Genomic DNA, 20,307 nt, shown 5'->3' with positions numbered 1-20,307 from the left:
TGTACACGTACATATATGTCATACATACATATATACATATATACTACTCTACAATGCTGTAATATATCTATTTTCCACATTGTATTATTTGTATTGTATATTTTAATAGAAATACATTAATAAATGAAGTTAAATATTTAAAATGTAAAAATAATAACAACATATATATGCATTTATTAAAAGTATTTCATATGTTCATTTATCAACACTGTAGGTGGCGGTAATGAGGCTGCAGCACTTGGCGCCAGCCACCATTCAAACAGCAGAACAATACATACATACTTGCATACTTGAGTATTGAGAAACAACCACATACTTGTGTACTCCCGTACTTGGCAAGTATATACTCCCAGCGTACTTCTCAAGTATATACTTCCCAAGTACGCAAGTACATACTTGCTTACTTGAGTATTGAGAAACGGCCAGAGCCTCTAGGACCATGTAGTGGAAACACGGCATTAGCTTCAGTCTTGTTTTTGGAACAAGAGGAGCTGACCCTTGAGAAAACATGAGACTGTAGCAGATCACAAGATAGAGAGGAGCAAGATTATGAAGTAATCCCTCTGATGCACAACATGGGTCAAAAGTGACCGGGCTGGGTTTTTATGTTCTATATCTTTGAAATAGAATAATTTCATCATTTGGTATTCCAGGTATTCCTCAAATAACTTGATTTTGGTCATCATACATACTTATTTCATTTATTGATTTCTTATTTTTTGAATAAAAATTTTTTTTGGCATCTGACCCATATCCATAAATGTATTTTATCATTTACTATTGCAAGTATGTTAGCAAATATCTTTTAATTTGTTAGCATAAATCATGTTTTGTTATGGACAAGCATAGCTTTTTGTATTTCTACACCAAGTTTACACATGCGTGCATTTACTATGGCATTTGGTGGGAAATGTTTGCAAGTAGGAACATGGACAACTACTCACCTGCTGCACATTTCGCATCTCAGCACAGCTCCCTTTGCGCATGTGATAAATGGTAAGTCTTTTTTTTTAAATCTTTCTAACGTTACATAAGAAAATATTTGAACGGAGCATTTGATTTGATCACAGTAGATCTTGAGATTAAGTGCATTACTTGTCCGAAAGTAAAATATCTTCAATACTATTAGCTAGCTAGCTGTTGACATGTTCTATTCTAGTTACCTAAAATAGCTTAGCTAGGTCAGCAGAATAAAGGAGACGCTATAGAGCTCTGGTGCAAGGCACGGGTCCATTATCGCATTTTCGCCAGACATGATCTCCGTTCAAAGTTTGAAGAGTTTTTATTCACGTAACCCCCTCAAAAGTTACTGCAATGACATGTAGTAATAGTAATAACAATAATCTGAAGATAACAATTGCATGAATTTGTGCCATGATGATGATGATGATGACCCAGATTATGTGCCACAGGGTCAAGCTGAAATTGTGGGTGTGTTTATGAATCCAGCTCTCCTAGATGAAGACTCCACTGATGAGTCCACAGGAGAGGAAACTCAGACCCAATCCAATGGATTGAGTGAGTAAAACAAAACTGGAATAAACCCCCCCCCCCCCCGACTCCTGGCAGAACAAGAAGCCATAACATTCTGAAGAACTGCCCGGGATCTACACCTGGATCAACAGCTGTTTCAAAGAAAGATGCCTGGGATATGTTCATCTGTGACAACATCATTGAAGAGGTTCTATAATCTACCAATTTAGAGGAATGAAAAGCAGCTGCAGTACGAGGGAAAGAGTGGAGATAGAAGGATTCAAGGTCTTTATCGCAGGGGGGGGGACAAGAGCTGGGGAGGGGCCTTGTTTCTGGATCCGCTGCAAAATCCAATTTAAAAGGCCACCATGGGGCTCAGAAGATATGAGGATCCCCGCCACGTTATAGGTATAACAGGAGGACAAGGTCTTTGCTCGAAACAGACCACGTGTGTGTGGGACTGTTCTCGGAACAATTGCAGAAGACGGTGCATCCTCACTGACTGTGTCACCATAGGTGAGCAGCTTTTTTGAACAATGTTTATTGAGTTTTCCATTTTTGACAACAAGAAACAAGAAATGCAAAATAAAATGAATAAAGACACATCCAGCATCCCTTAACCAACTAGTTAAAGAAACAAAATAAATAGTATATATGTATATATATATATATATATATCAATACATATATTTTTATATATACGTATATATATGTATATATGTGTGTGTATGTATATACGTGTGTGTGTGTATATATATGTATGTGTGTGTGTGTGTGTGTATATATATATATATATATATATATATATACATATACATACACGCACACAGACAATTACTCAGAGTAATGATAATTGTGTCTGCCTAAATAAATGAATAGAATTAAAGTAAAAAGGAGGGGAACATTCTATTTTAAATTCAATTCAATTCAGTTAAAATAAAATGGGTAGGTATATTCCAGTACATTTCCTATTCCTCATCCTCAGCATGTACTACATGAACTCTAATTCACAGGCTATATTTATCCCACCTCCACTTCATCAAGCATCTGAGATAAATCCTTGTCCCTAATGTATAAGTAATCTTTTGTAAAGGCAGACATAACGACATTTCTTTGAACCACTGTCTGATACTGATGATGTAATTGCTATCAATCTTTTGTCCTGTAACAGGTACATGTTTACAAAAACATGGTTCTACTTAAACTACTTGAACCAACTTCTTTCCAGAATTCGCTTATTCTCAGGCACTTCCATATAAAATGGATAAATGTTCCTTTGTCGTGACTAATGGCAAAAAAGAATAGCAAGTAAACTAGCAGAGTCCTGCATCAACAAAGCAGGTGAAACAAAAAGGACAGGGCAAAAAACAAACTAAAAAAACAAAACAGCAACAGTGCGTAAAATAAAATGAGGCAGTTTTGTGTTGGCCAGCAGAGAAATGGGGATTGTTTTCCAAAATTGTATATTGTTTGCTAACTTATTTAACAGGGCGGGGAAATTGGCCTTGTAAAGATTATTATACTTCTTGGTAATTACTATCCCCAAATAAGTTAAACTTTTTATTTTTTGTTCTTGGTGTATTCTGTATTGTAACCATGTGTATCTGAATGCGAACGGAACGGAAAGTATCAGAAAGAGTTTTATTAGTAAGTATTCTGGCCCGGGTGCTATTGTATAAGAGCTTAGTCCAGGACACAAATTTATCACCACAGTTGAACTTCTGCAAGACCAAAAATAAGTATGCGCATTTGACCCGGTTGAAAGCTTTTTCAGTATCCAAACTGAGGATAATAAGGTCCTTTTGGGGAAGTCTGGGAGAATGCATGATATTTAAAAGATGTCTAAAGTTGTGGAAGGAGTTTCTTTGTGGGATAAACCCAGTTTGGTCCGGGTGAATCATCTCCCACATTAAGTCTTCTGACCAATGTCTTGGCTAGAATTTTTTTATCTGAATTTAATAACGAGATTGGCCTGTAAGAACCCACTTCTTCCAAATCTTTTTTGGGAAGGAGGATGATAATGGCTTCGGTCAGCGTCTGGGGCAGTATTCCATCCTCGTACGACTCGATGTACATTTTACGCAGATAAGGAACCAGCAATCCCCCAAACCTCTTGTAAATCTCATTGCTGAGTCCATCAGGGCCGGGACTTTTACCGTTTTTCATTGAAGCAATGGCTGCTAATAGCTCTTTACATGTGATGTCTGCCCCTAAGGTATCGCGGTCCGCTTGACTCAGTGATGGGCGATCACATTCATCTAGAAACGTCTGCATTGTTTCTCCTACAGAATTAACCTCAGAAGTGTATAGTGTTTCATAAAACTGTCTAAATCTGTCATTAATATCCTTGGGAGAGTAAAGGACACTCCCTGAATCAGACTTTTTATTTTAGCATTCTCCATATCGAATTGGTGGATTTCTTCCTCAAGGTCCAATTTTTTTTTTACCTGTTACCAGTGACTCTGGTATCCACTTCTCAAGAAAAGCACAATTATCTCCCCCCTCTGTCTTCTCTGGTAGGCCAACCAACCTCAGGCTATACGCCTAGACCTTGCCTCATGGTCTGTGCCTTTATCTTGCAGCACTCTCTTCTCTTGTTCAAATTTTCAGACCATAGCTTGGAGTGTTACCACCTCGTCCTCCGTGTCGGAAATGCGGACCTCTGCTCTCATAACACGCTCTGTGCAGACACTTATCTCCTTTCTCACTCCGTCAATTGAACTCATTACTCCATCAAACCTGTCTGAGAAATCATCCTTATCATCCATCCCCTTTGATGGCTTCAAGGATTTCTTTGCTTGCTATCACGTCTCCATCCTCTGCTTCGGCTTCCTCAGATATGGCACTAGCGCTAGTGCTATCAGTAGCTTCCCCGCTAGTCTTAGCCGAGCCAAAGTCCGACATTTTTTACTCACTTTTCGTGGTCGTAAAATAAGTTTCAATCAAAGTTATTTTTCAAAGTATAGTGGAGGGTAGAAAAAATGAGGTCAGGTGAGCAGCTTTTAAAGCAAATAAAGCAAAGTGCATGTGAATCGGTATAATGTCTGTTTCAGTAGGTGAGCGGCAGCATTTTGAACCAGTTGGAGGCAATTAATTATTGCTTTATTTGCATATAAAGGGCATCACAATAGTCTAGGCGAGTGGAAATCAATGCTTGAATGACCTTTTAAGTATTGAATCCCTGAAACTGGTGTATGAAGTAATTGACCACCACAGAGCTCTGTTGACTGAATCCCAAAGCAGAGGGAACTTGGGTAACTAGCCAGGCTGGCCTTGCACGTTTACCTCCGGGCAGGTGGAGGTGCATTGTGGACCAGGCTCATCACCATTTAGTTTGGCCAAATTTCCGGCAGAAAGGCAAAAATCGAACAGTGTTTCAAGATCGTACACCAGTGAGTTCACTTTCCCCACACAAAAAGTGACTGTAAGAGTACGAGAGGCAGACGACAGCCCACGCACACTGGCACCATCTTTCCTTCCAAAGACAAAAATGGACCAAACAAAACCAAATACGTAGAAAAGAACCAATTAAAACTGAAACTCATGATGTCCAATTTGCAGCCTACTGTCAATCAAATTTGTTATCCGCCGCCGCCTCTGTCTCCCCCTTTCTCTCCAGCGTTCGCCTCGGCATGCAATCAGCAGCACCTGCTCCCAACCTAATCATCAACTCTACTTAGTAGTTCCTGGTTCTCCAGCCTCTCGTCACCAGATTGTTACAGACCTCTGCTCTGAATGGGAAACGTCACAGCTGGCAGTTCTTTAGTGTCTAATTATTTCCTTGTCGTCTGCTCGTGTTACTCTCTTAGCTCAGAACTACCTCCCGCGTGCATGCTGCCACTGACCGCTTCCCTCCTCTGCTGTCTGAATCAGATCTCGCCTTCTCCTCCTGTCCCTGCTTTGCTCATCTGTTAAACCATTCTTCAAAAACTGTTACACTACCTCCGTGCGGCCTGCTCTTGGGTCCAGCACCACCACAGCACCCATTTCCTTATCATTTCGACACGATTTGTTGTCCATTTTCAAAGGAGCATGAATTATTGAATAGAAATGGTTGTAACATAAGTATGAGTCCTTTAGCTAGCCCAAAGAACCTGAGGCCCACGTTGAAATTAAAAGAAAATGGGACCAAATTTCTTCTCAGTTAATAAATTGAATAAAAAGTGCAAACAGAGCTTTAAGCCGTCCTCTTTCTCTTCCTGTCTTACCTAGCACAACAAACACAACAATGGCACACATTTAAAGGTAAAAATAAATAGGCACAATTTAAAGCTACAGTTTAAGTAAAAGAAAACAGTACAGAGTCTTCAGAATAAGGTAAATTGGAAATGATGCTGGGCTGTAAATGAATGTGTGATGAATCCGGCAGATCTGCTGTACTGTGCTCTCTGCTCAGTTATCTTGGGCTCTCTTGTAGATATGTTTCCTCAAAGGATCTGTGTTTTGAGGGCTTTCAAACGCTCTGTTTTCTGTATAAATTTAACCTAATTTTGAGCAAACCATGTCTTCCCACATCGTAAAAAATCGATTTGAATGGTTCATTTGAGTGACGCTGTGTTCAGTCTGTAGCCACGGCCATCGGGAGAAAAGAAAAACAGGGCTCCACAAAGGTTATTACACTTTCTCATTCATTTATCAGAAGTTGGTCCAGATAGAACCATAACTTGGACGGTGGTCCGCTATTTGGAAATATAATCTGCATTTAAATGTAGTTTAAAAATGTTCTAGTGACGGTAGTGAACGGTCAAGTGACGCATTTCCCATAGACTCTCGTTATAAATGGTGCATGTGCAGTAGACCCCCCACCAACATAAAAGATAGGAAAACACTTGGGCACTGAACACTGTGCTCAATGACCGCCCACTGCTCCGGATATGGAAATCATATAAATATAAATATCTTAACTACCCAGACATGCTCTTGGGTGCAGCTGCAAATCTGGCAGCGTCTCCACAGCAGGTGAAGCAGGTGATGACGACTCAATCATGTCTTTGTAGAACATGTACATAAACTTCTCTACAGGACATTTGTGATAGTCAAACCGGTTTGAACACGATACTCATCACACCCCCGCCTCATCCCTGATTTAATTTTTAACTGTCTTCTTTATTGTGAACCTGCTGCACCAAACATCTCTAAATTCTCAGCTAAGTAACTAAACTAGACGTCTTTGTTTCATTTTGTGCATTAATATTGATCTTGCCTCATGTTGAGTCATTATTTCCTTATTATTTCCAACTGAGTATGAAGTGAAAATGTGCCGAGGCCTTTGGGTGAATTGTTTATTAGGCGACATCACACATCGTGCATGTATAACAATGCAGCCAATAAGACACATTCATCATGAGCACAGAACAGTTATTGTCCCAAAAACACATTTATGCAAACATTAAACTAAAAGACAAGATAGCATTCAGTTAGTAAGACTGTTCAGTAAAACAGCGAGGGCTAAACACCATACCTGCCTTTTACACCTGAAGCTCAGTTACACACAGTTTGTATGAGGTAGCGACAAAAATGACATTCTTTTTTCTGTCATAGCATAGAATAAAATAGAATAAAACTTCAAAATGTCACAGCGGCAGGAAATATACAACTCGGATACAAAAACAAGACACACAAGAAGGTTGCGACTTAACAATAGTATAATAAATAAATAAATATAAGAATTTAAGAATCCCATTTGTTGATAGATAACGCACCATGAGTTCTTTTGATGAATACTGCATACTTTTCTCTTTTTTTTAATTAAAAAAAGCAAACATGAACAAATACAGTCAATGCAAGTCAAACGGGAAAAACACAAGTTTCAGAATTACAACATGAGACGAGCGAGAGCTCAACAACAGATGCGAGAGCGTTCAGCGCCGTTCTCCTGAGACGTCGTCAGCTTATGACATCAGTCACGTGTTCAAATGAATTATTGTAACAGCAGAAAATATACATGCAGCTCACTGTACATGTGCAACAAGATTGTTAGGGTTTTTTAATGAGTTATTAACACATGGTCAATAACACTGATCCTGAGATCCATCTCATAAATTCTATCCCTGCTTCAGTTACTGATATCTTCAGAATATGTGTGCTATAATCTTATCATTAAAAGCCTTTTCCAGGTGAAAACTTCAGTTTGTGAAACACACACTGTTGCCTTGTTTGGCAAGTTTGTGTCACTTAGGTAACAACAATGAACCCTTTAACACCTAACCTCCTATTTTAACAATAACCATAAAATTGTCCTGTGTTTAAGCCCATTTTTCCAGAATAACTATAAATATCTGGCAACTTAAAATAGTGTATTGACAATTTAAAATAAAGAAAAACTAAAGGTTTTTTTGCAGGAAAAACACTGTAGTTGTACACAAACACCAGCTTTGAACAGTATAAAACATATTTAAAGCAACATTTGTTTGAGTTTTTGTCTACCACAAATTTGCTGTTTCTGGAAAATATGTCGTTATTAAATGTATCATAAACTTGCCGCGTAACAATGTGAAAAATATTGTTTTTTGCGATTTTCACGTCATAAGGTGTAACGCATCACGTACATTTACCACAAATTTGCCGTGTTATAACGTGAACGACATCACATTTTTACGGAAAATGTGTCGTAGCATGAAGCACCTCACATTTTTTACCATAAACTTGCCACATTATAACGTGAAAAGTATTGTTTTCTACGATGTTATAACGCGTAATACGCAAGTATTTACCCCAAATTTGCCAGGTTACAATGTGTCGTAGCGTGAAACATATCACGTTTCTACTTGCAATTGTTACCTTTTCACCATAACACTGTTGCTTTTGCAATTTTTTACATTATAATGTAAAAGTGTCACGTTTTTACACATTTGCTGTAGTAAGTAATGTGAACAGCATCATGATTTTTGTATGTGAACGTATCACATTTTTTACAATAAACTTTTCACGTTGATAAGAATGACTTTTTTTTAAATACATCACAGTATGTGTTTTATTCTGTAATAATAATACTAACATGCTTTCATGTTCCTTCTGTTGCTTCATATGTGCTGTGTGCGCTGCCTTTCACTCTTCACTCACATCTTTGCTGCTTCATAAATTTCTGTAAGGAACGACGCGTTTACTCATAATCATTTTCAGAATGCACTAAGCTGACACAAGCACTTAAACAGCAAAACAAGCTCCTCATGTTAAGAACACTGAGGTTAATGTAGTGCACCTATATAGTGTCTTTCAACGTATCCGAGGACACGACAACAAGGACAAGGACAACGTCAGTTGCTCACAAACACAAACTAATTCAACTACTTTGTCAAAAAGATGCTCTTTAAATTCCATCTGACAACAACAGCACACACACAGTTACTTGGCGTCTATTTTATATTGTGAAGTAAAGGGAGTTTGGAGTGTGTGTGTGTGTACAATAATGGGGAAAAACAGTATTCATGGCAACTTTATCTTAGTTAAGTTGCAACATGCAAATTCAGTTTTGTAATTGTTGTCATGGACAACAGATTGCAAACACTAGTCCTAACGCTGGCATATGTACAGAAATGTTCATTAACCCTTAGTTAACTCCTTATATGGACATCCTGGGTGTGTGTGTTTATAGATCTTCTTATGTGTTGTTGAGTCAAAGTAATGATTCATTTTTAGTCGCGATATAAATTTAGCAGAAGTCACAAAATAAGACGTTTTTTTTTCTTTTCTTTTTGTTCATGAAAACTAATAGAGAATTTTTCACAAAAAAACTAAAGATTAGAAACATTGATTCGAGTAAACTGCCCGAACACGTCCCTTATTGTTATTATAGTAGTGGCTTCAGTCACATATGGTGTTTTGTCCACTTGCTCGACTCGCCTCGACATGGCACAGTTAATTTGCTTTTCCATCAGTAATAGTACCTGGTACGTTTTTTAGTACCTGCTGTGGTGTGGTTCCATTTATGTGACGCATTTCCAAATTTGACAAATTCAATCGGATTTGAAACATTTTCAGTACTCGCTCAGGTATTTAACTCGTGAAAATTACGGGGTTTTTTTTTTAAATCAGATTGTGCTTCGAAAAAAGGATATAAGACACTCTATGTTGCACATTCTTATCGCCTCTGTATAAACTGTACGTTTAAACATAGCAGCTGAAATATAATGCATTGTCCAAATAAACCAACAAACACATAAATAAACATTGACACAGGTTACAACAATCCACCAGCAATAAAAAGGTAGCACAAGAAAACAAAGACCCCAAAAATGACCACTTGAACAAAACTTTATGTAAAATCAATACCCCTTTGATTATATTTAATCATGTGGTTGTGGTTTATGTAGACTGAGCTGTAAAAAAGGACATATTCTACTTTTGTGGATATATAAAGTGTATTTGTATACTGTGGGAAAATTATCCTAAACACAATTCACCATGAGGACCAAACAATAATGACATTTACTCCTGATAAGTTGATAAGAAACAACAGGAAATGAAAAATAAAGCTTCTTCTTTTTTTTTTTTTTGGTACGCTAGTTAAACGTGGTTTTAGTAAGATAGATATGGCTGTATCCTGAATGCCTGTGTTTCCGCTCATGAAAGTGTAGAGTACATCCAGCTACTGAGAAAGAAGTTGGGACACACGTGGCGTCGAGAAGGTCATCGGTTCAAATCCCGGTTTGATTTGCATGTTCTCGCTCTTTCTCTGTGTTGTCTCAGGTGATTAGCTTATAACTGTGTGCGATGACCCTGCCTTTTTCACTCTCTGTCAGATAGGATTGGCTCCAGCCCCCCCCCCCTGTGACCTTTCTGACCCCCGTGATCCCTCCTGTGGAGGAGAAAGCGGGAGAAAAATGACAGCAGGTAACCACCTGTCAGGCCAACTGACACGGAGCTGCAAAGGTTAGGTCTTTAATAATAATGACTTCCTGACAGTTAACCGTGCACTGTCAGTGTCTTCCACCCCAAAACCCATGTGGTTTCTTCCTTATTTTTATATATTATATTTATTTGTGCTTGTAGATCATCTTTAAAATCAGAAATGACCCAAAAAAGGTTTTTGTTTATGTTCTTTTCTGTGTTTTATCTTAATATGTAACAGACGATGATGTTAGCGGGTTCGTTCTTCTCAAGAAGTGAGTGAGTAAATATTTACAAGCTAACTCGTGCTAAACTCTCGACGCGATGAAAACGACTCTGACGATAAAGTTGTTCTTACTTGAAAAAGACGATCAGATTATGAAAATGATGACATCTTTCTGTATTTCAGTCGTAACGACAACAGTGTTGAGTTTGTTTACCCTGAAGCTAACTGTTAAAAATAAAGTTAGCATGCTTCACATATATATATATATATATATATATATATAGAGAGAGAGAGTTTATTTAAAGGAATAGTTCAGGGTTTGTTTGTTTTAAAAATTAAGTTTGATTGTTTTTTACGACAGAGCCAAACTGAAGAGAAGGAAAAAAAATTGTAATATTATGAGAATAAAGTCATAACATTAAAAAAAACATAATATTATGAGAATAAAATCCTAATATTATGAGAATACAGTCGTAATATTATAAGAATAAAGTCGTAATATAAAAAAACCATAATATTATGAGAATACAGTTGTAATATTATGACAATAAAGTCATAATATAAAAAAAACATAATATTATGAGAATAAAATCCTAATATTATGAGAATACAGTCGTAATATTACGAGAATAAAGTCATAATATTAAAAAAAACATAAAATTATGAGAATAAAATCGGAATATTATTAGAATAAAGTCGTAATAAAAAACCCATATTATGAGAATAAAGTTGTTACATTACGAGAATAAAGTCGTAATATTACGAGAATAAAGTCATAATATTAAAAAAAACATAATATTATGAGAATACAGTTGTAATATTATGAGAATAAAATCATAATATTATGAGAATAAAGTCGTAATAAAAAAACCCTATTATGAGAATGAAGTTGTTACATTACGAGAATAAAGTCGTAATATTACGAGAATAAAGTCATAATATTAAAAAAGCCATATTATAAGAATAAAGTTGTTACATTACGAGAATAAAGTCGTAATATTACGAGAATAAAGTCATAATATTAAAAAAGCCATATTATAAGAATAAAGTTGTGAAATTACGAGAATAAAGTCGTAATACTAAAAAATACATAATATTATGAGAATAAGATTGTAATATTATGAGAAAAAGTCGTAATATTTAACTCGGTTTCTTTCAAAATCTTGTCCTGATCCTCATGCTGATGATAATGTGATATTTCTTTATTTGTGAAGCCCAAATCAAAATGTAACTTCAGGTAGCGCTCCACGTGTTCCTCATCTCGATGCAGGTTGCAGCTGATCATCTGAGATTCTGACTCTCGTAATATTTGGCCCTGATACTCCGTCATCATATTGTCACGTTCTTTTCACCTGCTTTATATAAACGGACATCTCTCAGAACAAGGCACTTTGAAAGTATCACTGTTCTCTAAAGCAGACATGTGGCGAGCTGGGCTTTATGATTCCACATCAGTCTCCACGTCAAACCAAACGCTTGGAAATGAGCTGCTTTTACAAAGTGATGTTTCAGGCTCTGTTATCATCGCGTTTATAAGAAGAATCAGAATTCATTTATATAGGATATATGGATATATGGCCTGTGCTCCTTTCTATTGTAATGTTATGCAGTTTCCTTGGTAACTCTGAAAGAAGTCATTCATTATTATCTTGTCTTGTGTGTCATATAGAGCCAGTGTCACACAAAGCACATAATAACAGTAAGAAATTACAACTATCATGACTTAATAGGCATTCTGTATGGAATTTCTTTATGGCAAACATACTGCGAATCTACAGGTTATATATGTGTATATATGTATGCAGTTGCACGGTGTTGACCAGAACACTTACAGGTAGTGAATGGCTTTTCATGGGGATTTAACTTCTGCCAGGTTATTATGTTGAGCTCTATTTCTGTTCTTCCTGCGTGTGAAATCCAGCTATTGGGGCCCATCACTGGCATATTCAATGCTGCTTTTTAAATCCACATTAAAATAATATATACAATACAGATTGGGAGGAGATTTGCCCTCAGGTGCATGAGAAGTATCTTACAGTTATTATTATGAATGAATACTGAATATGCACATTATGAGAGCTTACTCTCAAGAGCTTCTAGACCTTACCTCGACCGCTGCCTCGCAAACAAGACGACATTTGTATTCATGTCTCTCACCTGCTCTGGCATAAGGTAATTACCTGTTATCCATGGGATTATAATACGATTTAAAACAGCTTTGTTTCATTGTGACCACCCATGGGAATTTGCCGTGGGAATAATACACTTACATGGACATCCTGCGGGTGTGTGATCACATTTTTAGTCGCGATATAAAGTAGCAATAATTGTGCAGAAGTCACAAAATTAGACCGGTTCTCTTTTGTTTTTGTTCATAAAAACGAGCCAAGTGAACTTTGAACTGTGGCGTATTTCCACATTTCACAAATTCAATCCGATTTTGAATATTTTGAGTGCTTTCTGCTCAGTTGTGTTTATATAATTGGTGAAAATTGCCTAGGTTGTGCTGAAAAAAGGATATAAGTCACTCTATGTTGCATGTTCTTATCGCCTCTGACTGGATTAGTTATCCCACGCCTGATACACTGAAACTGCCAGTGAAGTCGGCCTCTCTGGATCGTTACTGTGACTCTCTTTCTTAGGCAAAGGAGCCATTTCTATCCCTTGGTTTGAAAGATTTCTCTCTGGTTGAACCATGGCACAGCCCACCCGCGCACGCCTGTTCATATTCTCCGTTTCTTTGAGCTTGTCGTCGTTATGGACTCGGTTGGTCAGCCCCAGGACGAGGTGATTGTGGTGGTTCGTGGCTTCTCTTAAGGCCGTTCCCCCGCACGGTGCCAGCACAGTCCCCTCTTGCCTGCCGCGTCTGGACATCCTCCTCCACAGCTGCACCTGCGTGAGGCAACAGGAGTGCCTGGACTTGTAAACCGCCTGGAAGCCTCTCCTAAAGTTCTCGTTGTAGTAGCCGTAGATGATGGGGTTGATGCTGGAGTTGGAGAACGCCAGCCAATGAGCAAAGGGAAAGATGTAACTGGTCAGAAGATCAAGCAGGTCCCTGTCCAAGCCTGCGTAGTCCGCCATGATCATGAGGGTCCAGAGGGGCAACCAGGACAGCATGAAGAGCAGAGCCACCAGAGTGAGCATCTTTATCGCCCGGATCTTTTTCTGCGATATCATCGGCTGACCACCCCTCCTGCCTCCCACCTGGACAGTATTATCCAGCGGTGGGTTTCTGTTTGCCACCACAGTTGAGCACAGTTTGACTCCGATGCTTCCGTACATCACGGTGATGATGGTGAGGGGCAGCAGGTAGATGTGCGCAAACAGAACTGCGGTGTATATCTTTCTCATCTGTGGGTTTTCAAAGTCTTCATAGCACGTGTAAACGGGCATCGTGTGGTTGAAGTCGCCGCCGTACACCATGTAGTGGTAAGGATACTTCTCCACAGTCAGTGCCACAGCAGCAGGGCACATGATCGCCACGGCCAACACCCAGATCAAGACGATGGCTGCCTTGGCGACAAGCACAGTTGGCTTGGGTTGGAGTGGGTACATGATGCAGCGAAACCTGTCAGAGAAGTGTTTACATTAACCTGAGTGAGATTGAACCGTATAGAAAATCAGCTGCCTCTCTGGTACTTGATTTTTAGCGATGAAGGCAGGCGTGAATTAAAAATGTGTGTGTGCCCTGAGGTAAAATCACTGATTTTCTCTGGTGTGGGGATTGAGTCGTTCACAACGAGACAGAAATATCCATTTGCTTACAGAAAAGACTCTAAGTCAAACTTTGACAAAAAAGGGGCTGAAAGTGTAACTAAACCCCTAAATGACTTTTTTAAGTGAAAGCCAGTGTACATGTGTATCGACTCACGTTATCTGTTGATCCAGGTGTGAATCCTCACAGTTTAAAGTACTGAATTTATACATATTGTGGTAAATCTACTAATCTCACACATTCTTTCACTGGCTATTTCAGGCACTGGCTCACTCTGACATCACTCTCTTGTCCAATCGGCGAAAGGCTCATTGCCCCAGACTCCTCCCTGTTTTTTTTTCTGTTGTCGTTCTTCCTTCACCATGTTTGTGTGAGCAGCACCTGGTTGCAGTCAGATTTCCCAACCAGACCACGCCCCTGACTACTCTGCACTCTCAGCCCACTTTTTTGGCATTTTTTAAATCAGGCATTGGGCGGAGTAAACTATAGATGACGGGGTTTAGTGCTGCTTAGTGCAGCGCGAGCGTGTACAAACCTTTCCACAGCAATGGCCACCAGGGTGAAGACTGACGCAGACACAGACACGCCCTGCACAAAGCCGCTCATCTTGCACACCATGTTTGAAAACGGCCAGCCTGGGGAAAAAAAAAGACAAATGTTTCCAAAAAAGTTATAGATTATAATCATTCTGAACAACAAAGTCTTGAGATATTGTGTCATGCACACATGATGCACTGAAAAAAAAGAGCTTGTCAATTTAAACTCTTGTCATCAAGGATTCAAAGTTGCTTTACTGTCATTCTGACCAAGAGAAAACACCAACATGCAGTCCTCAGGTCTCTGTGAATGTGTAGTCTGTTAGAAATAGATGGCTATAAAAATTACATTTACGTTTAAAATGTTAAAGATGAATGTGAGCAGTGTAAAAATCTAAATGAACAAAAGTTGAATGACACGGAAGAGTATTAGGAAAGAAAATAAATAAAACAGCATGAATTCATGTTTGTTTGGGGTTTTTTACAGTCAGCACACAGTAATTCTGTTGTTGTGTAATGCATTGGTTTTTCATCTTATCAAACACATGAACTTGTCGAGTCTATAAGCTCCACACTCTTCAGATCTCACGTCGCTCAGCATCAGCACACGGGAAGACAGACGGAGGCGACAACAACAACACTGTTCGATTCTATTAAGGTCAACACTTGCAGCCCTCGTTGTTCACAGAGCTCAGCCTGGTTCACACAAAAACATAATTAATGAATTATCTGAAAATGCTCTTGTTGGAGAACATTACAAAAAGAGAGAGAGCCTTGGCGTGAGTGAAAGAATGAAAACACAATGTGAATATGATCATTTGCCACTACTTTCACTCTTTCAGCTGTGCTTATTTAAAGGCGACATAGACCGGAAGCTCCAATTAACGCTGCATTTGTGTGTGTGTATCTGCGTCATTACCTCGTTTATGAAACCCTAAAGTTTCAGAACAAACAGTTCAGCCACTGCTGAGAAAATAGTGTTGTATTGCGTTCCTGGGCTCTGCAAAGCGGATCGGCACTTCCCTATGCTGATGATGTCATCAGAAAACCTCACCACTCCTCTCACCACCGTAGCGCCTCCTGGTGCGGGCACTAGTCCGGGCACATCCGGTTGCGTACATTCAACCGCAGAAGAAGAAGAACTACTCTCGTTGTAGCTGCTGAGATGCAGAGCATCCACCGTGCCAGAGGGGGAGCTGTCCTGGCCAATCACAGGACAGTGGGAAAGCTCTCGTTGGCTGGCCAATCACAACACAGTCCACGTTCTGGGGGTGGGATTTTGGTCTGAAACAGCGCGGCTGACGAGAGCGTCAGTGAGGAGATATTTTGATCGGCTCGTTTGCAGCGATTAGGACGTTTTTAACCGTGAAAACAAGTTAACATATGTAAGTAGACCTCCATAACTTACATATATGTGTGATACAAGCATTCGATGTCACCTTTAAACGGATCATTTGTACAGTCGACAAGATTGTAACTATTACTCAAAATGCTGTTGTGGCTGATACGTGGTGTGGATAATGTTAAAGAAACAACATGTTCTTTACCACGGTAAAGAAAAGGCATGTTTGTATTAGTGAGGACAACATATTTAATCCATTCTCCCAGCAGCTGAGACACGTCCAGAAGCTTATAAAAGATTATTGCACAGGTGATGAAGTGGGATCAACACAGTGCCTCACATGTGTGGAGGGAGTGTGCAGTTGGCATCCACCAACGCTTACTGTATTTTTATGGATTACTGTAGCGGAGGAAGGTGTTGCGTACAGTGTAGAGACACGTCGATGGCGGATACTGTCGGATATCTGTCTAAACATGGACAGTATCATGTCATGGAAAACAAATGTAATAAAAGTAGGGTTATGAGTGCAGCAGTGAGAAATGAGTCATTATTGCACTTCATGATTAGTCCCAGCGGTACACACGCGGGGAACATTTTTAATTGGGGAAAAATGGGCAAAAGCACTTAACTCACGGGACATTTTATGGTTTAACTTTTATTGTTTATGGTTCAAATGGGCAAGAAAAATAAAAGTCCAGACAGACATATTGAGGCTCGGGTGTTAAAGGGTTAAGATCATATGACTTTGTTTTTAAATGTCTCGATGTCTGATCAGCTGCTCTTTTCTGTGGCAGCTCCAAAGCTGAGAGCTGCCCTGACCCTTAAGTAATTAAAAAAAAATCTCTGAAGTCTGATGTATTGTTTGCTTTGTTCTCATCTCTCCTTGTTACCCCTTCTCTCGTTTTTTATTCTCTCTCTCCACTGTTTCCTGGTGTTGTGGCTTCTCTCTATTTTCAAGACTTGCTAAGAAAAAAGATAAAGTTTATTGCTGTTATTGATTCGTTTTGTCATGCTTGGAGAGTGTTGGGAGCAAAAACAACACGAGCCATTACAATACAATTTTAGTAAGTATGAATCCAGAGAGAGAAACTAAGTATCTGAAGTGTTGTTTTATTCTCGGGAGAATCCACGGGTTGCAAGAAAAGTCTGTGAGTATATTATACCTTTTATATGAGAAACATGACCTGAACTTTATATCTTTATGTCTTTATGCATATATATAAATTATATTTATTGTGAATTGCAGAGATGAAGACTCACCTGTGATGAGGTTGTCCACCAGTGTCGTAGGGATGCAGAAGATGCCCACCAGTAAGTCACTGATGGCCAGGTTGAGGATGAAGAGGTTGGTGACTGTGCGCATGCGATGGTTCTCCAGTACGATCAGACAAACCAGGATGTTCCCGATCATACACAGCAAGAAGATGAAGAAGTAGGCCAGGATGTAGCTGGCGGCCACGTACAGAGAGTGCTGATAGTAGGGGGACAATGTAATGTTGGTGACGTTGGTGAGGCTGTCTAGGCTGACGTTCATCAGGGGTTCTGCAGCGGCAGATCCCTCCAACCCCAATCCTTCCTCCGCAATCTTGTCGCGTGTCTCCATGGCGCGAATGAAGCGACACTGTGAAACAGATCGGAAGAGATCGTAAAGGTTTGAGTTTGGAGTAAAAACAAACAGAAACAAGTTTATTCCCTTGTCCGAAATGTTAGTTTGAGCAGGACTGTCTCATTTGACCTGAGCCAATCCCCTAGTATGACTCTTTGTGAAAAGTGGACGTAGTCTTCCATGTGTTGTTATGTTTTATAGCCACCAGGGGGCGACTCTGCTTTTTGCAAAGAGAAGTCTAAGGGACAAATGAGCCAACTTGTCACTTGATTTGTAACTCATCAATCTTTAATTTTAGGTCTTCTTCGTTATAACGAGAAAACATCACGTTATTTCGAGATTGTATGTGTGGCAGCAATACGCCTCCGTAACTAAGTGATTATACAGTAAATATAAGGAGGGGGACTTCCGGTTATGACGCACTGCTAGGCAGACGTGTGACAGAAAGCTCCCTTAAAATTCTAAATAAGCAAGTCGGATACCACCTTAGAACATAGAGCTTCATTTCTATTTGCCTCTAAACTTCTACCTGACTAAAATGTCAGGAAAACCGCGAGCGAAACCGCTGAAATCTTCAACTAAATCGCAAGACGACTCGAATTCGACCACGCTAGCTAGCTTCGCTGCTAGCAATGACGAACCAGACAGCCCTGGGACAGTTCTGGCCGCGATCCAGACAATGAAAGATGACTTTGTGTCGAGATTTGAGGGGATACTGGGTGCTATTCAGGGAGTGCAAGGTGATTTAAAGGCTATGGCGGGCCGAATGTCAGAAGCTGAAGACAGAATCAACAACAATGAGGAAGATGTTGCTACTATGTAATCGTACACCACCGCTTTGAAAGCAGCTATGGAGGAGCTAGCGCTAAAAGTGGACGATTTGGAAAACCGACGCGCCGCTCTAATCTCCGCCTGGTGGGACTTCCCGAGTCAACTGAAGGAGTGGATATGTGTGCTTTTTTGGAAAAGTGGATCCCCGAAACACTCGGTGGATACAACTTTCCCGGGCCACTGCTAATCGAGAGGGCACATCGAGTTGGCAGGCTGAACAAGGAAAGTGTTCAGTCAGCCAATACGCGACCCAGAGTGGTGGTGATGAAGTTCCTAAATTATGCAGACAAGGTGCGAGTAATGACCGCTGCCAGGCGCAAAGGGAAAATATCTGTCGACCACAAGAATGTCATGTTTTTTCCTGACATCTCTGCTGACCTACTCAAGCGCAGAAAGTTGTTTTTCAGCAAAGAGGGAACTGGGTTCACTCTCTATCGGTGAGCTGCGCTACGGAATAATTCACCCTAATACATCATTCACTGCTATTTCGTCTTGTTAATGTCATTGAAGACAGGTTTGGGAGATACCTTGTTGTCCAATGTGAAATCTTTTCAGTGAGGTTAAACCTTGTAAATGTATATGGACCAAATGAGGACAACCCTTCTTTTTTCAGAAATCTTTTTTTAACTCTTGCTGACTTAACTGGCTATTTTATCATTGGTGGGGATTTCAATTGTGCTCTACAGCCCAAGGTAGACAGATCTACTGGGGTAGATTCCTCTCATACACAGACTAGGAAAGAACTGTTGCAATGCATTCAAGAGTTCAATCTATTTGATGTATGGAGGAGAGATCATCCTAACCAGTTAACTTTTTCGTGTTATTCAGCCACCTGCCAAACATTCTCCAGAATAGATTATTTTCTGGTCTCTGCTTCCTTGGCTTCTATGGTTTCCAAAAGCTGGTATGACAGTATCATAATTTCAGATCATGCCTCAGTTTCATTAAGTTTGAATTTAATGCAACGCCTAAATTACACCAAAAGGTGGCGTCTCCAGTCTTTTTGGCTCAGGACCCCAGATTTTGTGGAGTTTATTGGGGCACAAATTGAAGACTATTTTAAAAACAACACGACTCAAACTTCAGCTGCTATACGTTGGGAAGCATTCAAAGCCTTTTTGAGAGGCCAAATGATAAGTTTCACTCGTTCAAAACATAACATTTGGAGGTTAGAAATGGATGAGTTAGAAAAGAGGATAAAAGAAATGGAAACAGACCATTTTAAAAATCCTTCCCAACAAAAAATGAAATCACTTACTTAACTTAGAGCAAGATATATTGTTTTGTCAATAAATAAAGCAACTAAAAGCTGGCTGAAATCTAAACAATCATATTACGAGCAAGGGGAAAAAGCTAGAAGGCTCTTAGCCTGGCAAATTAAATCTGTCTGAAACTGAGAGAGCAATAAATTCTATACAGCTAGATGATGGCCTTGAAACTACTGACCCAGAGAAGATTAATGAAGCCTTTTTGGGGTTCTACCAAAATCTGTACAGTACGGATTATACGGATTCAGTTTTACAAAAACAAAAAGAATTTTTGGACTCTGTAAACATTATGCCTCCAGATGAGAATTCCCTGGCATACCTAGACTTTGATATAATTCCTGAAGAGCTGTCTGCAGCCATTGGTAGTATGAAAGGGGGTAAGACCCCTGGACCAGATGGGATACCCATTGAAATCTATAAAAAGTTCCAAGGAAAATTATTATTACCCCTAATAAATCACTACCCCCCTCTCTAAATATGG

At 39.4% G+C, this 20,307-nt stretch overlaps 1 protein-coding gene across 1 annotated transcript; it reads right to left on the bottom strand.

Moving 5' to 3' along the window:
* Positions 1 to 11,677: 11,677 nt before the first annotated feature.
* npffr1l2 (neuropeptide FF receptor 1 like 2) lies at positions 11,678 to 17,724 on the bottom strand. Its single transcript, XM_058636531.1, has 3 exons — positions 17,382 to 17,724; positions 14,779 to 14,878; positions 11,678 to 14,096 (listed from the first exon to the last, which is right to left on the bottom strand). Exons 1-3 carry the CDS (start codon positions 17,722 to 17,724, stop codon positions 13,091 to 13,093), a joined length of 1,449 nt encoding a protein of 482 aa, XP_058492514.1. The 3' UTR covers positions 11,678 to 13,090.
* Between the last annotated feature and the right edge of the window lie 2,583 nt (positions 17,725 to 20,307).

Source organism: Solea solea, chromosome 8, assembly GCF_958295425.1.
Source record: "Solea solea chromosome 8, fSolSol10.1, whole genome shotgun sequence".
NCBI classification, from domain to species: Eukaryota; Metazoa; Chordata; class Actinopteri; order Pleuronectiformes; family Soleidae; genus Solea; species Solea solea.
The sequence above is the reverse complement of the archived record's forward strand: the minus strand, read 5'-3'. Positions and strand labels throughout refer to the sequence as shown.